Source organism: Jaculus jaculus, chromosome 13 (assembly GCF_020740685.1).
Source record: "Jaculus jaculus isolate mJacJac1 chromosome 13, mJacJac1.mat.Y.cur, whole genome shotgun sequence".
NCBI lineage: Eukaryota > Metazoa > Chordata > Mammalia > Rodentia > Dipodidae > Jaculus > Jaculus jaculus.
This window is the reverse complement of record NC_059114.1, coordinates 10,589,134-10,609,672: the sequence shown is the minus strand read 5'-3', so window position 1 is coordinate 10,609,672 and position 20,539 is coordinate 10,589,134. Positions and strand designations below refer to the sequence as shown.

The 20,539-nt window shown below is 47.4% G+C and overlaps 1 protein-coding gene across 5 annotated transcripts in view; it reads left to right on the top strand.

Annotated features, from left to right (window-relative positions):
* The window catches only part of Gal3st1 (galactose-3-O-sulfotransferase 1), a 33,095-nt gene extending 14,173 nt beyond the window's left edge, over positions 1–18,922 (top strand). For 3 of the 5 annotated variants that reach the window (XM_045132484.1, XM_045132480.1, XM_045132481.1), the window contains exons 2-3: positions 14,054–14,200; positions 17,461–18,922. In XM_045132484.1, the coding sequence (XP_044988419.1) occupies positions 14,070–14,200; positions 17,461–18,625 (1,296 nt within the window). In that variant the 5' untranslated portion in view covers positions 14,054–14,069 and the 3' untranslated portion in view covers positions 18,626–18,922. The remainder of the gene's footprint in view (positions 1–14,053; positions 14,201–17,460) is intronic. The other 2 variants (XM_045132483.1, XM_045132482.1) reach the window with 1 other exon arrangement.
* The last annotated feature ends 1,617 nt before the right edge of the window (positions 18,923–20,539 follow it).

Below are 20,539 nucleotides of genomic sequence, written 5' to 3'. Positions count from 1 at the left end.
TCATCTGCCTTACGTGGGTCCTGGGGAGTTGAACCTAGGACCTTTGGTTTTGAAGGCAAGTGCCTTAAACATGAAAACTTCTTTCCAGCCCACATTAAGCAATTCTTAATACCAAATATATACTTTCAAAATTATTACCTTTTTAAAAAATATTTTATTTATTTATTTATTTATTTGAGAGTAACAGACACAGAGAGAAAGACAGATAGAGGGAGAGAGAGAGAATGGGTGCGCCAGGGCTTCCAGCCTCTGCAAACGAACTCCAGACGCGTGCACCTCCTTGTGCATCTGGCTAACGTGGGACCTGGGGAACTGAGCCTTGAACCGGGGTCCTTAGGCTTCACAGGCAAGCGCTTAACCACTAAGCCATCTTTCCAGCCCAAAATTATTACCTTTTTTTGTTTTTGTTTTTGGTTTTGGTTTTTCAAGGTAGGGTCTTACACTAGTTCAGGCTGACCTGAAATTCACTATGTAGTCTCAGGGTGGCCTTGAACTCACGGTGATCCTCCTACCTCTGCTTCCCAAGTGCTGGGATTAAAGGCGTAAGCCACCATGCCCAGCTTATTACCTTTTTTGGTATGTGTATGTGTTTTCCTATAGACACATGTGCCACCTTGTGCGTCTGGCTTAATGTGGGTGTTGGGGACTTGGACTCGGGTCATTAGGCTTTGTAGGTAAGTGCCTTAACCACTGATCCATCTCTCTAGCCCTTTTAAATTTATTTTAAAAATATTTTAGAGGGCTGAAGAGATGGCTTACTGGTTAAGACACTTGCCTGAGAAGCTAAGTACCCATGTTTGATTCCCTAGTACCCACATAAATCAGATACATGCATCTGGAGTTCATTTGCAGTGGCTGGAAGTCCGACTGTGCATTCTCTATCTGCCTATCTCTCTTTCTTGCTTTCATATAAGTAAGTAAATAAATAAAAAGTTTAAGAAATATTTTAGGACTGGAGTGATGGCTTAGCGGTTAAGATGCTTACCTGTGAAGCCTAAGAAACCATATTCAGTTTCTCTACAGAACCCACCTAAGCCAGACCCACAGATGTGATGCACGCACAAGGTCACACAGGTGCACTAGGTGGCGCAAGCACCTGGAGTTCAATTGCAGTGGCTGAGGCCCTGGTCTTCCAGTTCTTTCTCTCTCTCTTGCTCTCTTTCCTCATAGAAAAAAAAAAAAAATTAGAAGCCAGGTGCAATGGCACATGCCTTTAATTCCAGCACTCACAAGTCAGAGATAGGAGGATAGCCATGAGTTTGAGGCCAGCCCAAGACTACAGAGTGAATTTCAGGTCAGCCTGGGCTACAGAGAAACCTTACCTCAAAACAGCAGCAACAACAAATATTTTAGCTGGGCATGGTGGTGATACCTTTAATCCCAGCACTAGAGAGGCAGAGGTAGGAGGATCATTGAAAGCTTGAGAGCTGCCTGAGAGTACATAGCCAGTTTCATGACATCTGGGCTAGAGCAAGACCCTACCTCAAAAAACAACAAAAACACTTTTATTTATTTGTTTGTGAGGAGAAAGAGAGAACAGGGATGGCAAGGCCTCTTTGCCACTACAAAAAAAAAAAAAACAACAAAAAAAAACCACTCCAGATGTTTGAACCATTTTGTGCATCTGGCTTTACATGAGTACTAGGGTTTTGGACCCAGGCCAAATCCAGCCACCAGGCTTTCCAAGCAAGCACCTTTAATCACTGAGCCATCTCACCAGCCCTTACTTGTTCATTAATTAATTTTTTTATTGACAACTTCCATAATTGTAAACAATATCCCATGGTAATGCCCTCCCTCCCCCCACTTTCCCCTTTGAAACTCCACTCTCCATCATGTCCCCTCCCCCTCTCAATCAGCCTCTTTTATTTTGATGTCATGATTTTTTCCTCCTATTATGATGGTCTTGTGTAGGTAGTGTCAGGCACTGTGAGGTCATGGATATCCAGGCCATTTTGTGTCTGGGGGGAGCACATTGTAAGGAGTCCTACCCTTCCTTTGGCTCTTACATTCTTTCTGCCACCTCTTCCGCGATGGACCCTGAGCCTTAGAAGGTATGATAGAGATATTTCAGTGCTGAGCACTCCTCTGTCACTTCTCAGCACTACGGCACCTTCTGAGTCATCCCAAGGTCACTGCCATGTGAAAAGAGAAGCTTCTCTAACCAAAAGTGAGAGTAGCATTAATATAAGGGTATGAACATTAAGAGAAGTGCTTACTGGGCAGTTTGATGAGAATAGTACATACATTTAGCCAGACAGCAGCAGATGTTATACCCCTAGGGCTCATGACTACCCCTGTTGTAGGTTTTCAGTATCAGGCATGTATTCCTTCCCATGGAGCAGGCCTCCAGTCCAATTAGAGGGCAGTTGGTTTCCCCCATAACAGACGTGCCAGTATTGCACCTGTTGGCTCATTTGGCCTGGCTGGCCAAATATAAGACTTGCAGTGTCCACTGTTGAGTACCTTCACTGGTGATTTCTCTCTCTCCCATTGAACTGCTTGCAGAATGGCTTCTTTCAGCTTTCTGTCAGCTGGTCTACAAGGAGGAGGTATTGAGCTCAGCTCCAGCAGGGTTTCTCAGTGACTTTGCAGTACATGTGGAATCTTCAGCAATAGGGTCTTACCATCTATTCCTGGTGTGAAACCAAGGGCCTGGGCAATGGCCTGTAATGTTTCTGGGGCATCTGGGACCTCCCTGGCCAACAACTCACTGGAAGGTATCCCATCTCTGGCATTGAAAATTTTCTAGTAACAATCTATGGCTCCTATGTGTTCCATTGCCCAAAAAAGTTGGTTTCCATATAACTTATTTATACCCTCTTAGCTTTTTTTTTTTAAATATTTTTTGTTCATTTTTTATTTATTTATTTGAGAGTGACAGACACAGGGAGAAAGACCGAGAGAGAGAGAGAATGGGCGTGCCAGGGCCTCCAGCCACTGCAAACGAACTCCAGACGTGTGCATCCCCTGTGCATCTGGCTAACATGGGACCTGGGGAACCGAGCCTCGAACCGGGGTCCTTAGGTTTCACAGGCAAGCGCTTAACCGCTAAGCCATCTCTCCAGCCCCCCTCTTAGCTTTTGATCAGCCCTCCCTCCACATTTCCTTTACTCAATCTCTTCCCCTGACCTTACATAGGCCTTTTCACCCCCATATTTTTTAACTTATAATGAGGGTGAACTATATTCCCTATGTTTACTTGTATAAATAAAAATAAACAACTTGGGCACTGGAGAGATGGCTTAGCTGTTAAGGATCCTGCAAAGCCAAAGGACCCAGTTCTATTCCCCAGGACTCATGTAAGCCAGATACACAAGGTGGCACATGCATCTGGAGTTTGTTTGCATTGGCTGAAGGCCCTGGCACACCCTTCATTCCCCTCTCTCTCTCTCTCTTTCTCTCTCTTTCTCTCTCTCTCTGTAAAATAAATAAATTAAATAAAATGCAATTTTTTTTTTTTTTTGGTTTTTTGAGGTAGGGTCTCACTCTAGCCCAGGCTGATCTAGAATTCACTATGGAGTCTCAGGATGGCCTTGAACTCACAGCAATCCTCCTACCTGTGCCTCCCAAGTGCTGGGATTAAAGGTGTATGCCACCATACATGGCTCAAAATATTTTTAAAAAATTAAAAAAAGAAAGAACCTGGCATACTCAACCACATTCCCTACCTACAGTAAACATCACTAGCTTCTCCCACATTTAAACCTAAGATAATCACATTGAGTTCTCCACCTGATTCAGACACTGTTAGTCGACCCAGAGTAGCCAAAAACTGGCCATGGGATGTCCCTGAAGCTCTGGTGACAATATTTCTTGTAGGCATTTCTTTTCTGGATTAGACACCATTTGTTAGTTTAGTACAAAGTTGAAAAATATGCCTAGATGTACAGAGCAGCTAGGTTTTAACCTCTTCCTTTTCTTCCTCCTCCTCCTCCTCCTCCTTTTCCTTCTGTTTTGAGGTAGGGTCTTGCTATAGCCCAGGCTATCCTGGAATTCACTATGTAGTTTCAGGGTGGCCTCGATCTCATGGCGATCCTCCTCCTACCTCTGCCTCCCCAATGCTGGGATTCAAGGCCTGCACCACCATGCCCGGCTTAGGTTTTGACCTCTTAGGAAATGTCAGCGGAGCCTAAATTTACCTATTTTTGGCTTTGAGAGTTATGGAACCTCAAAATGTCATCTAGTGAAAAGCTAGAATGACAGCTGGAAGATCAGAGTCTCCCAAGGAGAAAGGCTGGCTTTCAATATAGCACCGACAAAGATGCTGGCAGGGTTCCACTCCATAGAGGTTGTAAGGCAAAGGGGGCACACCTGCACTAAGGAGGGGAGGCAGGAGCCCTTTGTTCAAGGCTATCAGCTTTGCAGAGAACGCCTGATACTCGAGCCAAGCAGGCAGTGGGCACGGCAGCACCTCTTGGAAGCAGGGAAGAAAGATCAGAATGCCTTCCAGATTTTAGGGTCAGGCTAGAGAGATGGCTCAGTGGATAAAGTGCTTGCTTGCAAGTCCTTCTGGCTTGGGTTCAATTCCCTCACACCCATATAAAGCCAGACACAAAAACTAGCACTTTGTGCTGGGGAGATGGCTTAGTGGTTACAGCACTTGCCTGCAAAGCCAGTGGACCCACGTTTAATTTCCCAGGATCCACGTAAGCTAGATGCACAAGATGGCACATGCATCTGGAGTTCTATTTGCCTCTGTCTCTCTTTCAAGTAAATAAATAAAATGTATTTTAAAAATATTTTATTTTTACTTATTTATTTGACAGAGAGAAAAAGAGAGAGAGAGAGAATGGGCGTGCCAGGACCTCCAGCCACTGCAAATAAACTCCAGACACATGCTCCACCTTGTGCATCTGGCTAACGTGGGGCCTGGGGAATCGAACCTGGGTTCTTTGGCTTTGCAGGCAAACACCTTAACCACTAAGCCATCCCTCCAGCCCAATAAAATATTTTTTAAATATAGATTTCCTAGAAAAATGGCATTTGTATCTGGTGTTTAGTTGCAGTAGCAAGAAACCCTAATACATCCACACATGTGCACACATAAATCCACACATATACACACAAATAAATAAAAACTTAAAAAGATTTTAAGGTAGAGGGTGTAAGTTGCCATTTCTTTTTTAAAAATTATTTTATTTATTTATTTGCAAGCCAAGAGAGAGAAAGATAGACAGACATTGGGCATGCCAGGGCCTCAAGCTGCTGCAAACAAACTCCAGATGCATGTGCCACTTTGTGCATCTAGCTTTACCTGGTACTGGAGAATCAAACTCTGTTAGGCTTTGCAGGCAAGTGCCTTAACCATTGGTCAATCTCTCTAGTTCTGTCATTTCTTTTCCTTTCATTCTTTCTTTCTTCTTAAAGGTAGGATCTGCTTGGCATTCACTATATAGTCTCAGGCTGGCCTCAAACTCACAGCGATTCTTCTACTCCTGCCTCCTAAGTGCTGGGATTAAAGGTGTGCGCCACCACACCCAGCTGCCATTCCTTCCTTCCTTCCCTCCTTCCTTCCTTTCTAGAAAGTTTTTTTTTTTTTTTTAATTTTAGCCTGGCATGGTGACACACGCCTTTAATCCCAGCACTTGGGAGGCAGAGGTAGGTGGATCATCATGAGTTCAAGGCCACCCTGAAACTACATAGTGACTTCCAGGTCAGCTTGGGCTAGAGTGAGACTTTACCTCAGAAAAAAAATTAAAAAGTTATATAATACATACATACATACATATATATATATATATATATATATATATACATACATATATATATGTGTATATATATATATATATATATAATTTGAGAGGGAGAGAGAGAATGTGAATAATGCATGTGCCACCTTGTGTGTCTGGCTTACATGGGTCCTGGGGAATCAAATCTGGGTCCTTTGGCTTTGCAGGCAAGTTTCTTAATGGCTAAGCCATCTCTCCAGCCCCCGTTTCTTTTTTTTTTAAATTTTCTATTCAAGACAGAGAAAGAATGAATGGCTATGCCAGGTCCTTGTCTTGCTGCAAAAGAACTCCAGATGTATGTGCTAACTTGTGCACCTGGTTTTATGTATGTAGTGGGGAAGTGAACCCTGGGCCAGCAGGCTTTTCAAGCAAGAGCCTTTAAGCCAATCATCCATCTCCCCAGCCCCCAAGACATGTTCAACCAGACTCTTGTCTGCGGCTCCTTTTCCTTCTGATGTCCCTATAATTGCCCCTGTTTTTCTATACTGTCAGTTAAATGGAGAAGCCTGTGCCTTTGACCTGATTCCCAGCAGGATCTTAAAAGTGGAAGTTAGGGCCGAGCGTGGTGGCACATGCCTTTAATTCCAGCACTCGGGAGGCAGAGGCAGGAGGATCACTGTGAGTTCGAGATCACCCTGAGACTACAGAGTAAATTCCAGGTCAGCCTGGGCTAGAGTGAGACCCTACCTCAAAACAAATAAACAAATAAAAAGTGGAATTAGGGTTGGAGCAATGGCTCAGTGGCTTAGGCGCTTGCTTGCAAATCCTAAAGGCCTGGGTTTGATTCCCCAGCACACCCACGTATAAAGCTAGATGCACAGGGTGGTGTATGCAGTGGCGGGAGGCCCTGGCATTTCCCTTCTTTCTCTGTGCATGCAAATAAATAAATAGTGGAATCAAAGGGTGGAGGGGCCCAAGATTCGGCTGGTGAGGTTGGAAGACCAATAGGAGTCTGGGTGACAAGAAACAGCCCCGTACTGTCTTGGGCCAGGCTCGGTGGCGTCTGATTGGCAGTTGGGAGGTTAGTCTGCCCCCTGCTGCCAGACCTCCATCACCGTATCCTCCCAGAGTTCCAGAAAGTTCTCTGGTGAGTGGGGCTGTTGGGCCAGGGTGTGGCTGCTTGGGATTTTCGAGTGGGCCCGTGGCAGGAATCTTGACTTCGCTTCCATTCTAATGCCAGCGAAACGCAGGCCCGGGGCCCCGCCGTGCGATCGGGACCCGGCCCGGGGCTCAGCCCTGGCTTTGGGGAGCCGTAGGCCGCGGGGCGCACCGCGGTCCAGGTGGGGCTGGTGGATGGTCGGCGCCCTCACCCCCACGGGCTCGGGGGGCGCAGCGCCCGCGTGCTGAGGGCTGGCGGGGCGTGATGACCCGTCCCAAGCCCCCCGCCAGACCCCCGGCCCCAGTTCAGTTCCTCTCCGCTGCTGCGCAGGGCGCGGTAGGCTCGCCTGGTAATGGCAGCGCTGGACTGAAGGCCAGGCCCCAGGGATGCTGAGCCTGAGGTTGGCATCTTTCCCCTTCTGGAACCCCTCTTGACTGGCTTAACCCATTCCCTTTGCTTCAACTTGCTGGGTGACCCCCCCCCCCCGCCTCAACTCCCCGCCATTGTGAGACAGTGTCTCACTATGTATGTAGTCCAGACTGGCCTTGAACTCACCGTGCTGCCTCAGCCTCTTAGGGGATTAAAGGCATGTGTCATCATGCCTGATTTGTTTTAAATACTTTATTTATTTAATTTACTTTCATTTTTTATTTTTGGTTTTTCGAGGTAGGGTCTCACTCTAGCTCAGGCTGACCTGGAATTCACTACGTAGTCTCAGGGTGGCCTTGAACTCACAGCGATCCTCATACCTCTGCTTCCCCAGTGCTGGAATTAAAGGCGTGCTCCACCACGCCCGGCTAAATATTTTATTTTTATTTATTTATTTATTTGACATAGAAGGAGGGGATGAGAGAGAGAGAGAGAGAGAATGAAAATGAGTAAATGGGCACGCCAGGGCCTCCAGCCACTCAATGCAAACGAACTCCAGATGCGTGAGCCCCCTTGTGCATCTAACAACCTGGATCCTTTGGCTTTGGAGGCAAATGCCATGACCGTTAAGCCATCCCTCCAGCCCCTGATTTGTATTTTGTAAACTTTTTTTTTTTTTTTTTCCCGAGGCAGGGTCTCACTCTAGCTCAGGCTTACCTGGAATTCACTATGTCGTCTCAGGGTGGCCTGGAACTCGCAGCGATCCCCCTACCTCTGCCTCCTGAGTGCTGGGATTAAAGGTGTGCGCCACCACGCCCGGCTTCTTGTAAACTTTAAAATGCAGGTGCAGGTGTCGCTAGCAGTAGAGTAAGTGCTATGCTAAATGTAATATGCTGCATTTCCCTTTATTCTTTTTTGGGGGGGAGGGTTTCAAGGTAGATTTTTTTTCTTTTTTTTACATTTTTCTTATTAAAAAGTAAGATGTGGGCCTGGAGAGATGACTTAGCAGTTAAGGTGCTTGCCTGCAAAGCCAAAGGACCTCGGTTCAATTCCCCACGTAAGCCAGATGCACAAGGTGGCGCACGCATCTGGAGTTTGTTTGCAGTGGCTGGAGGCCCTGGTGCGCCCATTCTCCCCTCTCTTTATCTGCCTCTCTCTTTCTCTCACTCTCAAATAAATGCATACAAATTTAAAAAAAAAAAAAGTAGGATGTGATCTGGGCGTGGTGGCACACACCTTTAATCCCAGCAGTGGGGAGGCAGAGGTAGGATGATCGCCATGAGTTCAAGGCCACCCTGAGACTACATAGTGAATTTCAGGTCAGCCTGGGCTAGAGTGAGACCCTACCTCAAAGAAAAAAAAGTGGGATGGGTAGGATGTGTCTTTTTAAAAAGTGTACCCACTAAGAAAATGTATACTTTAGAGAGCTACCCTTCTATATTTCTCTTCCAATTGGGCTCAGAGAGTAGTACTCTTGATTAAAAAAAAAATTATTTACTTATTTATTTGAGAGAGAGAGGGGCAGAGAGAAAGTGAGAATGGGCTCGCCAGGGCCCCTAGCCACTGCAAACGAACTCCAAGCACATGTGCCCTCTTGTGCATCTGACTTACGTGGGTCCTGGGAAATCAAACCAGGGTCTTTAGGCTTCACAGGTAAACACCTTAACTGCTAAGCCATTTTCCCAGCCCAGTACTCTTGATTGTTTTTTTTTTTTGTTGTTGTTGTTGTTTTGGCTTATTTGTTTTTGAGGTAACATCTCACTCTAGCCCAGGCTGACCTGGAACTCACAGTAAGGCTCCAGGTAGCCTCGAACTCACAGTGATCTTTCTGCCTCAGTCTCCTGAGTGCTGGAACTGAAAGCATGTGCCACTACGCCTGGTGGATAGTACTCCTGAAATGTAGAATTCAGGTTGACTAACTTTAACCCAAAATCTGAAATTTAGGCTCTACAATCTGAAATGATTGCTAATGTTATTTATTTATCTATTTAATGAGAGAGAGAGACAATATGAATGAGCACACCAGAGCCTCTAGCAAACGAACTCCAGATGCATGTACCATCGTGTGCAGCTGGCTTATGTGGATCCTGGGGAACCAAACCTGGGTCCTTAGGCTTTGCAGGCAAGTGCCTTAACTGCTAAGCTATCTTGTCCAGCCCTGAAATATTTTGAATGTCAACATAATGCCATAAGTGAAAAATTGTACACCTGACCTATTGTAGTAGGGTGACCTTTGAGGCATGGGCACACTGAAAACCTTGTATATAACTCCTTCAGGCTATGTGTTTTAGATATATGAAAAATAAATGAGTTTTATATCCAGACCTGTGAGCTATCTCCCAATATCCCTTCATAGATATTCAAATATTCCTAAATCCAAAAAAGAAAAAATCTGAAATATTTCTGGCCCCAAGCAGTTTGGGTAAGAGCTACCCAATCTGTACTGCCCTCACATTGCTTTATTCTGGAGACACACACATACGTACATATGTGTGTGTATGTGTATATATATATATATATATATATATAGAGAGAGAGAGAGAGAGAGAGAGAGAGAGAGAGAGACAGACAGACAGAGAGAGAAAGGGAGGGAGGGGAGAGGGGAGAGAGAGACAGAGCTTTTTTTTTCTTTTTTAAATTTTTTTTATTTATTTATTTGAGAGCGACAGACACAGAGAGAAAGACAGATAGAGGGAGAGAGAAAGAATGGGCGCGCCAGGGCTTCCAGCCTCTGCAAACGAACTCCAGACGCGTGCGCCCCCTTGTGCATCTGGCTAACGTGGGACCTGGGGAACCGAGCCTCGAACCGGGGTCCTTAGGCTTCACAGGCAAGCACTTAACCACTAAGCCATCTCTCCAGCCCAAGAGACAGAGCTTTTTTAGAAAACGTTTTTTTTTGTTCCTGAGGCAGGATCTCACTCTAGCCCAGGCTGACCTGGAATTTACTATGTAGTCTCAGGGTGGCCTCAAACTCTTGTCGATCCTCCCACCTCTGCCTCCCAAGTGCTGGGATTAAAGGCATGTGTCACCACGCCTAGCTTTAAAACCTTTTTTAAGTTTTCATAATTATAGACAATAAACCGTAATAATTCCCTATCCTCCCCCACTTTCCCCTTCACAAATGCACTCTCCATCATATCCCCTCCCTCTCTCCATTAGTTTCTCTTTTATTTTGATGTCATCATCTTTTTCTCTTATTATGAGGGTCTAGTGAAGGTATTGCTAGTCACTGTGAGGTCATGATATCAAGGCCAATTTCTCTCTGAACAATTGCATTGTAAGCAGTCCTACCCTTCCTTTGGCTCTTACGTTCTTTCCTCCACCTCTTCCGCAATGGACCCTGAGCCTTGGAGATGTTTCAATGCTGAACACTCCTTGAGACAGAGCTTTTTGTATCCCAGGCTGACCTTTAACTAGCTATGGAGCCAAGGTTGGCCTTGAACTACTGACCCTTTTGATTTCATCTCCCAAGTGCTGGAATTTCAGGCATACACCACCATGCCCTGCTTCTTTCTTTTTCCCTTTCCGTCTTTAGTGCGGGGGAATTGAACTGAAGCTTGGAGGATACTAGACAAACACATAGATCAGTGCATCTTTTCAGTCTGAATAATATATATATATTATTCATTTGAGACAGAAAGAGTGGATATGGACACTCCATGGCCTCCTGCAAATGAACTCCAGATGCATGTGCCACTTTGTGCATCTGGCTTTATGCATGTACTGGGGAATTGAACCCAGGACATCAGGTTTTGTAAGCAAGTGTCACTAACCACTGAACCATTCCTCCAGCCTGCTTCTTTTTTTTTTTTTTTAATGACTCCTGAGAAAGGATTTATGTCATGTTTCCTGGCTGATAATCACTGAGGGTCTTTCTAATCTTTGGGTTTTCGAGGTAAGGTTTCACTCTAGCCCAGGCTGGCCTGGAATTCATTATGTAGTCTCAGAGTGCCCTCAAACTCACGGCGATCCTCCTACTTCTGCCTCCCAAGTGCAGGGATTAAAGGCGTGCACTACCACGCCTGGCTCTCTAATATATTTATTTATATATTTTTGTTTTTATTTATTTATTTGAGAGTGACAGACAGAGAGAAGAAGAGGCAGATAGAAACAGAGAGAGAGAGAATAGGTGCGCCAGGGCCTCCAGCCACTGCAAACGAAGTCCAGACGCGTGCGCCCCCTTGTGCATCTGGCTAACGTGGGTCCTGGGGAATCGAGCCTCGAACCGGGGTCCTTAGGCTTCAAAGGCAAGCGCTTAACTGCTAAGCCATCTCTCTAGCCCTTTAATATATTTTTTTAACCAGACTGCCATGAGCATACATGTGACCTTCCATAGAACAGAGAGAGGTCAGGGACACCCCCATTCTCTGGGACCACTCTCCAAGCCCTCCCTCCCCCAGTCTAGTCCACCTTGTAGAGTGAACAGGGGTGTCAAAACAAAACAAAACAAAACAAAACAAATCAAAACAAAACGAAACGAAACAGAGGCCCAATTCCTTCTCATTTGGTTTCTTCCTTTGCAAGTCGCTTATGTCCTTCCTCTCTCCTATGAGGAGAAATTTCTAGACAATAAACCAAGGGTTCAGAGGTCAGTGCCACCTCATAGGGGAAGGTGTAGAAGGCCCGTGTCCAGCAAGCAGTTGTGGACACCTTGGGTAATTTTCCCCCTCTGGATGGTCAGTTTGTCTGGCTTCTGTCCCCAGGAGCGGTGGCAGTGTTCCAAGCATGTGGTCACAGGGCAGCACGTAGAACCTCTTGAAGCCTCGGGGTCTCTGGAGCGTGAACTAGGGTGGATGTGGAAAGTTTCGCAGCTAAGGGGAGGTTGAACGGTGCTCCCTCCAACCAGTCCCAAGTCTCTCCTGGACCCCAGTTCTGAAATCTGAACCTCTCCCATTACCACCTGTGTCCCAATCTCCTGTTGGTAATTCCATTCAGATCCTCCCACAAACATAAAAACCCCAAGATATCCTGTTAAGATGGAAGAGTAAGCAATTGTTAATATAAGTACATTCCAGGCAATATTTGGGATATACTTATACAGATATGTATATATGTGTGTGTGTGTATGTGTGTATATATATATATATATATATATATATATATATATATATAAATAATTTTTTTTTTGCATAGTGTTTTGCTTGAAATTCACACTTAACTGGGCAGGTCTATCTGTTGGCAATCAGAGATGACTATGTGGACAGTGGCTGGTTAATTGGGTGACCCAAGCATTTTTTTTAACTTTGGCTTTATTACTTGATTTTTTTTTTTTTTTTTTTTTTTTTGCTTTTTCGAGGTAGGTTCTTACTGTAGCTCAGGCTGACCTGGAAATCACTCTATACTCTCAGGGTGGTCTCGAACTCATGGCGATCCTCCTCCTTCTGCCTCTCGTGTGCTGGGATTAAAGGTGTGCACCACTACACCCGGCTTAATTTATTTGAGTTTTCGAGGTAGGGTCTCACTCTAGCCCAGGCTGACCTGGAATTCACTATGGAGTCACAGGGTGGCCTCAAACTCATGGCAATCCTCCTACCTCTGCCTCCCGAGTGCTGGGATTAAGGCATGCGCCACCACACCCGGCTTGGTTTAGCTATTAAAATGCCTGCCTATGAAGCCTAAAGACCCAGGTTGGTTTCCCCAAGACCCATGTAAGAGCCAAATGCACAGGGTGGCACATGTGTCTGGAGTTTGTTTGCAGTAGCTGGAGGCCCTGCCACACCCATTCTCTCTCTCTCTCTCTCTCCAATAAATAAAATAAATAAAAAATATATTTTTATAAAAGAAGTTACTTTGAAAAACTATTTTATTTCTGTATTAGAGAGAAAGGGGCAGATAGATAGAAAGAAAGAGAGAATGGGTGTGCCAGGGCCTGTAGCCACTGCAAACGAACTCCAGACACATGTACTACCTTGTGCATCTGGCTTACATGCGTACTGGGGATTTGAACCTGGGTCCTTAGGTTTAGCAGGCAAGTACCATAACCACTAAGCAATCTCTCCAACCCTCTTCTTGTCCTTTTTACTTAGGAATATATCTCATTATGAAGCCCAAAAGGTCTGCAAATAAGGCAATGATCACTTGAATATTTTCAATTTGTTTTATTTTATTTTTGTTTGTTTTGAGGTAAGGTCTCATTGTAGCTCAGGCTAGCCTTGAGCCCAAAGTGATTTTCCTATTTCTGCCTCCCCAAATTCTGGAATTACAAGTATGCACCAGCATGCCTGGCTATTTTATTTTTATTTGTTGGCAAGCAAGCAGACAGACAGACAGACAGACACACACACACACACACACACACACACACACACTCACACACACACGGAGAGAGAGGTGAACTCGGGCCTCCAGCCACTACAAATGAACTCCAGATGCCTGTGCCACTTTGTGCATCTGGCTTCACATGGGTACTGGGGAATGGAACTTGGGTTATCAGACTTTGCAGGGAAGCACCTTTGCCGCTAAGCCATCTCTCCAGCCCTACTTGAATCTTTTCAATCAGCTAAACATTTAAACAGAATCACATGAACAGAGAGAGGTAAGAAACACCGTTGTTCTCTGGGACCACTCTCTGAGTCCTCCCTTCTACCCCCAACTTAGTCCACCCTGCAGAGTGGACAGGAATGTAAAAAGGAGGCTAAATTTTTTCTTCTTTGAATTCAGACAGAACCTGTTTCCCCATCCTGTTCTTCAGTTAAGCCTGTCGTATCTCTGTGTGTTTGTCTCTGTGTCCCTATCTGGGCCCTGCTCTGGGCCTACGGAGCTTCTGAAGGCAGGTCCCTGTTGCCCGGCCTGCAGCCATGGGATATCCCGGGGCCAGCCGCCTGACCCTTGCCTTGCTCTGTGCTGTCCCCAGTAGGTGCCCGACCGAGATGCGGCTGCTGCTGAGGAAGCGCTGGGAGTCCATGGCCAAGGGGCTAGTGCTGGGGACTCTTCTCACCAGCTGCCTGCTGCTGCTGTACTCCTACGTGGTCCCCCCACTCCACGCAGGCCTGGCTTCCACGTAAGTGGCCCCCGGGGGGGTGGGATGGGCCGCAGTGAAGTGACCACAGTACCTGATCTCTGTGACAGCTTTCTTTTCCCACTGCAAACAAACTCCAGAGACATGCACCACTTTGGTCATCTGGCTTTACGCGGGCACTAGGGAATTGAACCCAGGCCGGCGGGCTTTGCAGATAAGTGCCTTTAACCACTGAGCTCCCGCCTGCAGCTTCCTCTCAGATGGCCACCTGGCACCGTCCTGTGCCCAGCACGCATTCCACTACCGCAGGTGAACTGCCTGCGCAGACTGGCCCCCGGTGTGTTCCTCTGCACAGTGGGTGTAAGGACAGAGCCTGGGGCTGGAGAGATGGCCTAGCGGTTAAGCGCTTGCCTGTGAAGCCTAAGGACCCCGGTTCGAGGCTCGGTTCCCCAGGTCCCACGTTAGCCAGATGCACAAGGGGGCGCTCGCGTCTGGAGTTCGTTTGCAGAGGCTGGAAGCCCTGGCGCGCCCATTCTCTCTCTCTCCCTCTATCTGTCTTTCTCTCTGTGTCTGTCGCTCTCAAATAAATAAATTTAAAAAAAAAAAAAAAAAAAAAAAAAAAGGACAGAGCCTGTTTCACAGATTAGAAGAATCACCTAACACTATGGCCAGGGTTCAGATTGCCATTGAGACTTCAACAGGAGTTGGAGTGTGATGACCCCCGAGCATCCTGTTCAAGGCCTGAACTTCAGTCCAATTACGGGTGAGGTCATCCTGTTTAGATCAGACTGCCCCCACTTACCAAAACAAATAGCACAAGATGCCAAGCCACTCTGTTAACATGGAGGAGTAAGCCTTTTATTTTATTTTATTTTAGAGAGAGATACAGAAATGGGGAGAGAGAGAGAATGGGCGCACCAGGGTCTCCAGCCACTGCAAATGAGTGCATGCACCTCCTTGTGCATCTGGCTTATGTGGGTCCTGGGGAGTCAAACCTGGATCCTTTGGCTTTGCAGGCAAGCGCCTTAATGCTAAGCCATCTCCTTAGCCTGAGTAAGCCATTTTCCCCCCTACTTTTTATTAACAACTTCCATGATTATAAAAAATATCCCATGGTAATAACCTCACTCCTCCCACTTTCCCTTTTAAAACTCCATTCTCCATCATATCCGCTCCCCTTCTCAATCAGTCTCTTTTATTTTGACATCATGATCTTTTCCTCCTATTATGATGGTCTTGTGTAGTGTTAGGCACTGTGAGGTCATGGATATTCAGGCCATTTTGTGTCTGGGGGGAGCACGTTGTAAGGAGTCCTACCCTTCCTTTGGCTCTTACATTCTTTCCACCACCTCTTCCACATTAGACCCTGAGCCTTGGAAGGTGTGATAGAGATATTGCAGTACTGAGCACTGCGGTCACTTCTTTCCAGCACCATGATACCTTCTGAGTCATCCCAAGGTCACTGCCATCTGAAAATAGAAGATTCTCTACCAAAAGTTTGAGTAGCATTAATATAAGGGTATGAACATTAAGAGAAGTGCCTACTGGACAGTTTGATGAGCACAGTATATACATTTAGCCAGACAGCAGCAGACCTTACACTCCTAGGGCTCATGACTACCCCTGTTTTAAGTTTTCAGTGTCAGGGATGTATTCCCTCCCATGGAGCGGCCTCCAATCCAATTAGAGGGCAGTTGGTTTCCACAACCAAGTAAGCCATTTTTAATGTAAATACATTCCATGCAATATTTGGGACACAATTATACAATGTAGATTTTTTTTTTTTTGAGGCAGGGTCTCACTTGAGCTCAGGCTGGCTGCAGACTCACAGCAATCCTCCTATCTCTGCTTCCTGAGTGCTGAGGTTAAAGGTATGTGCCAGCACACCTGGCTAACTTAATTTTTTTTATTTGTTGCTTAACCTAAAATTCAAATTTTTCTGAGCCCAAACTCAAGTCTGTGTGACCCTAGACTCTGCTTCTACAGCATAAGCTATCCCACTTTCTTACTTGTTCAAATTGATTCGTAGGATGCTGTCAATAACTGATCTTTTTTTTAATTTACTGAATTTTTATTTTTATTTTTTATTAACATTTTCCATGATTATAAAATATATCCCATGGTAATTCCCTCCCTCCCCACCCCCACACTTTCCCATTTGAAATTCCATTCTCCATCATATTACCTCCCCATTACAATCATTGTAATTACATATATATAATATCAACCTATTAAGTATCCTCCTCCCTTCCTTTCTCTACCCTTTATGTCTCCGTTTTAACTTACTGGCCTCTGCTACTAAGTATTTTCCTTCTCACGCAGAAGCCCAGTCATCTGTAGCTAGGATCCACATATGAGAGAGAACATGTGGCGCTTGGCTTTCTGGGCCTGGAATAACTGATCTTTTTAAGGTTTTTTTTTTTTTTTTTTTTTTTTTTTTTTTTTTCCCAAAGTACAGTCTTGCTCTAGCCCAGGCCCAGGCTGGCCTGGAGTTCACTATGGAGTCTCAGGGTGGCCTCAAACTCATGGTGATCCTCCTACCTCTGCCTCCCAAGTGCTGGGAATAAAGGTGTGCACCACCACACCTGGCTACCTTTTATTTTAACCTATAAGATGGCAATTTCATGCCATCTATCCTAATACTATTTTACAATACATGTAGGACATGGTGGCTTTGAAGGAGACAACAGCCTGCATGCCTAGTCTCGCTTGTCTCTCACACCAACCCTGAAGAGGGCACAGATTGGGAAACTGAGGCCAGAGAGGCTAAAATCATCGACCTCCCAGGCCACTCCCAGCTCTCTGCCACCCAAGGCTCCTGTATGTCACATCTGGGGCCCTCAATCAGCTCTGAATGCTGCTGTCTCCATCCTCTATTTTATTTTATTTTATTTATTTATTTATTTTCAGTTTTCCTAGGTAGGGTCTCACTCTAGGCTGACCCCGTAATTCACTACTAGTCTCAGGGTGGCCTCGAACTCCTGCAATCCTCCTACCTCTGCCTCCTGAGTGCTGGGACTAAAACCATGCACCACCAAGCCCGGTTTCTTATTTATTTATTTATTTAGGGGAGAGAGAGAGAGAGAGAGGAAGAGAAATATGGAATGAATGAGTGTTGGAATGAATGGGTGTTCCAGGGCCTCCAACCATTGCAAACGAACTGTACATGCATGCATCACCTTGTGCATCTAGCTTACATGGGTTCTGGGGAATCAAACTTGGGTCCTTTGGCTTTGCAGGCAAGCGCCTTAAGCGCTAAGCCATCTCTCCAGCCTCTCCATCCTTTCTCGTCTCCTCCTCAGGACCTCGGAGGCCTCAGCGCCCTGTTCCCCGGACCCCCACCGTGACAAGCCCGAGGCCACCGCCGCCACTCCCGCCGCCAACGGTTCGAGGACGGGGGCCGGAGGTTGTCATCCTCGTCGCGACATCGTGTTCATGAAGACGCACAAGACGGCCAGCAGCACGCTGCTCAACATCCTCTTCCGCTTCGGCCAGAAGCACGGGCTCAAGTTCGCCTTCCCGAACGGGCGCAACGACTTCCACTACCCGTCGTTCTTCGCTCGCAGCCTGGTGCAGGATTACCGGCCGGGCGCTTGTTTCAACATCATCTGCAACCACATGCGCTTCCACTACGACGAGGTGCGCGGGCTGGTGCCCCCGGGCGCCGTCTTCATCACGGTCATCCGGGACCCGGCCCGGCTCTTCGAGTCATCCTTCCATTACTTCGGGGCCGTGGTCCCGCTCACGTGGAAGCTGTCCGGGGGCGACAAGCTGGCGGAGTTCCTGAGGGATCCGGATCGTTACTACGACCCGAGCGGCTACAACGCGCACTACCTCCGCAACCTGCTCTTCTTCGACCTGGGCTACGACAGCGGCCTGGACCCGGGCAGCCCGCGCGTGCGCGAGCACATCCTGGAGGTGGAGCGCCGCTTCCAGCTCGTGCTGCTGCAGGAGTACTTCGACGAGTCGCTCGTGCTGCTGCGCCACCTGCTCTGCTGGGAGCTGGAGGACGTGCTCTACTTCAAGCTCAACGCGCGCCGCGACTCGCCCGAGCCCCGGCTCAGCGGGGAGCTGTACCGGCGCGCCACCGCCTGGAACCGGCTGGACGCCCTCCTCTACCGCCACTTCAACGCCAGCTTCTGGCGCAAGGTGGACGCCTTCGGGCGGCAGCGCATGGAGCGCGAGGTGGCCGACCTGCGCCGAGCCAACGAGCGCATGCGGCGCATCTGCATCGACGGCGGGCAGGCGGTGGACGCCGCCTCCATCCAGGACTCGGCCCTGCAGCCCTGGCAGCCGCTGGGGGTCAAGTCCATCCTGGGCTACAACCTCAAGAAGAGCATCTCGCGGCAGCACGAGCAGCTGTGCAGGCGCATGCTCACGCCCGAGATCCAGTACCTGACCGACCTCGGTGCCAACCTCTGGGTCACCAACCTCCTTAAGCTCCTGAGGGACTTTCTGCGGTGGTGACGTCTCCCCGTGCCCAGCAGCCCTGCCGGCTTCTGTCCTTCCTCCTGTTGGCGAAGAGGCTGGGCAAGGGATCTGCTGGCCATAGCCTTCCCTGACCCCTCCTGGTGCCACCCTGGGACACAGGGTGTGGGGGGGCTCTCCATGGGACTAGACCCATGGCACAAGAGAGGGCCTACCAGAGATCAGTATTTGACTAATTATGCCATTTTTTTTTTAAATTAAACCCCTTTCCCTCTATTTCCGGTCTCCCCTTTAGGGAGACCTCAGAAGTAAAGGAATTGGTTGTGTTTTTGTTAATTAGTCTCACTGGTGACCGAAGGGGCTCTGAGGCGGTGGTGGTGGGTACTTGAGAGAAGATGTCTGTGGGACACAGCGCCATGTGGGGAGGCAGGGACCTAGTGTGTGTTACATGCCAAAGCCCTGTGTGTGTGGTTCAGGAGCCTTCACTAGCCACCAAGACCTGGAGTGTGTGGAGTGAGGGCTGTTCACCGTGTGACTGCGCCCTGGCTATGTGCCTGGCATTAGGCAGAATGCTTTGTGGGCATGATCTGAACTCTACAGGAACTTAGCTACCTGGGGGCTATAATGATCTTATAAATATACTGGGAACAGGCTGGAGAGATGGCCTAGCAGCTAAGGCTCTTGCCTGTGAAGCCTAAGGAAGCATGTTTGATTTCTCTCCAGGTCCCACATAAGCCAGACCCACCAAGGTGATACAAGTGCAAGGTCACACATGTGCACTAGGTGGCGCAAGCGATCGGAGTTCGATTGCAGTGCCTGAGGCCCTGGCTTTTCCCTCCCTCCCTCTCTCTCTCTAAAAAAGTAAATAAGTAAAAATATTCAAAATAGCCCAGGAAGAGAGGGGCCCAGAGAGGAATACACTTCATTAAAATCACAGAACAAGAGCCAGGCATGGTGGCGCACGTCTTTAATCCCAGCACTTGGGAGGCAGAGGTAGGAAGACTGCCATGAGTTCAAGGCCACCCTGAGACTACATACTGAATTCTGGGTCAGCCTGGGCTAGAGTGAGACCCTACCTCGGAAACCACCCCCCCCAAAAAAATCACAGAACAAGTGCTCACTGTTCTGAAGGGAGGAAGTGAGGTGGCTAGAACAGAGCAGAACTTGAGAAGAATGTGTGCAAGTGTGTGCACATGTGTGTGACAGGGAGGTTGGGAGCATTCAGCAGGTCGTTGGGTCCTTAGCCAAGTCTATACCATCTCATGAATCCTCACAATAGGGGCAGTAAATCTTTGAGGCAGGCTCACTTACTGTCTTAATTCACAGGTGGAAACTGACATCTGAGGAGGGGGCAGGAGTTGCTGAGGAGTCACATCACAGAGTGAATACAATGCAAAATGCAAATCCCAAATTGTTTCCACCATTTCCAGTGCTCATTCATCCCATCCCTGCTGGCCACTCCCTGGCTTCCAGCACCCCTTGTTTTCATCACCCCTCCGACTTCTCTACCTTTTTTTTTTTTTTTTAATTTTAATCAGAGAGAGAGCGTGAAAGCAAGAGCGAGAGAGAATTGGCATGCCAGGGCCTCGAGCCACTGTCCTCAAGCTCCAGATGTGTGTGCCATCTTGTGCCCACGCGCGACCTTGTGCGCTTGTGTCACTGGGCATCTGGCCTGTATGGGACCTGGAGAGTAGAACATGGGTCCTTAGGCTTCACGGGCAAGCGCCTTAAAGGATAAGCCATCTCTCCGCCGCCCATTTATTTTTCTTAAAAAAAATTATTTATTTATTTGCAAGGAGAGCAAGAGAGAGAGAAAGAGGGGGAGAGGGAGAGAGAGAATAGGTGCACCAGGGCCTTTAGCCACTGCAAACTTCAGACACATGTGCCACTTTGTGAACCTGGCTTCGCATGGGTGCTGGGATTTGAACCTAGGGCGCCAGGCTTTGAGGGCAA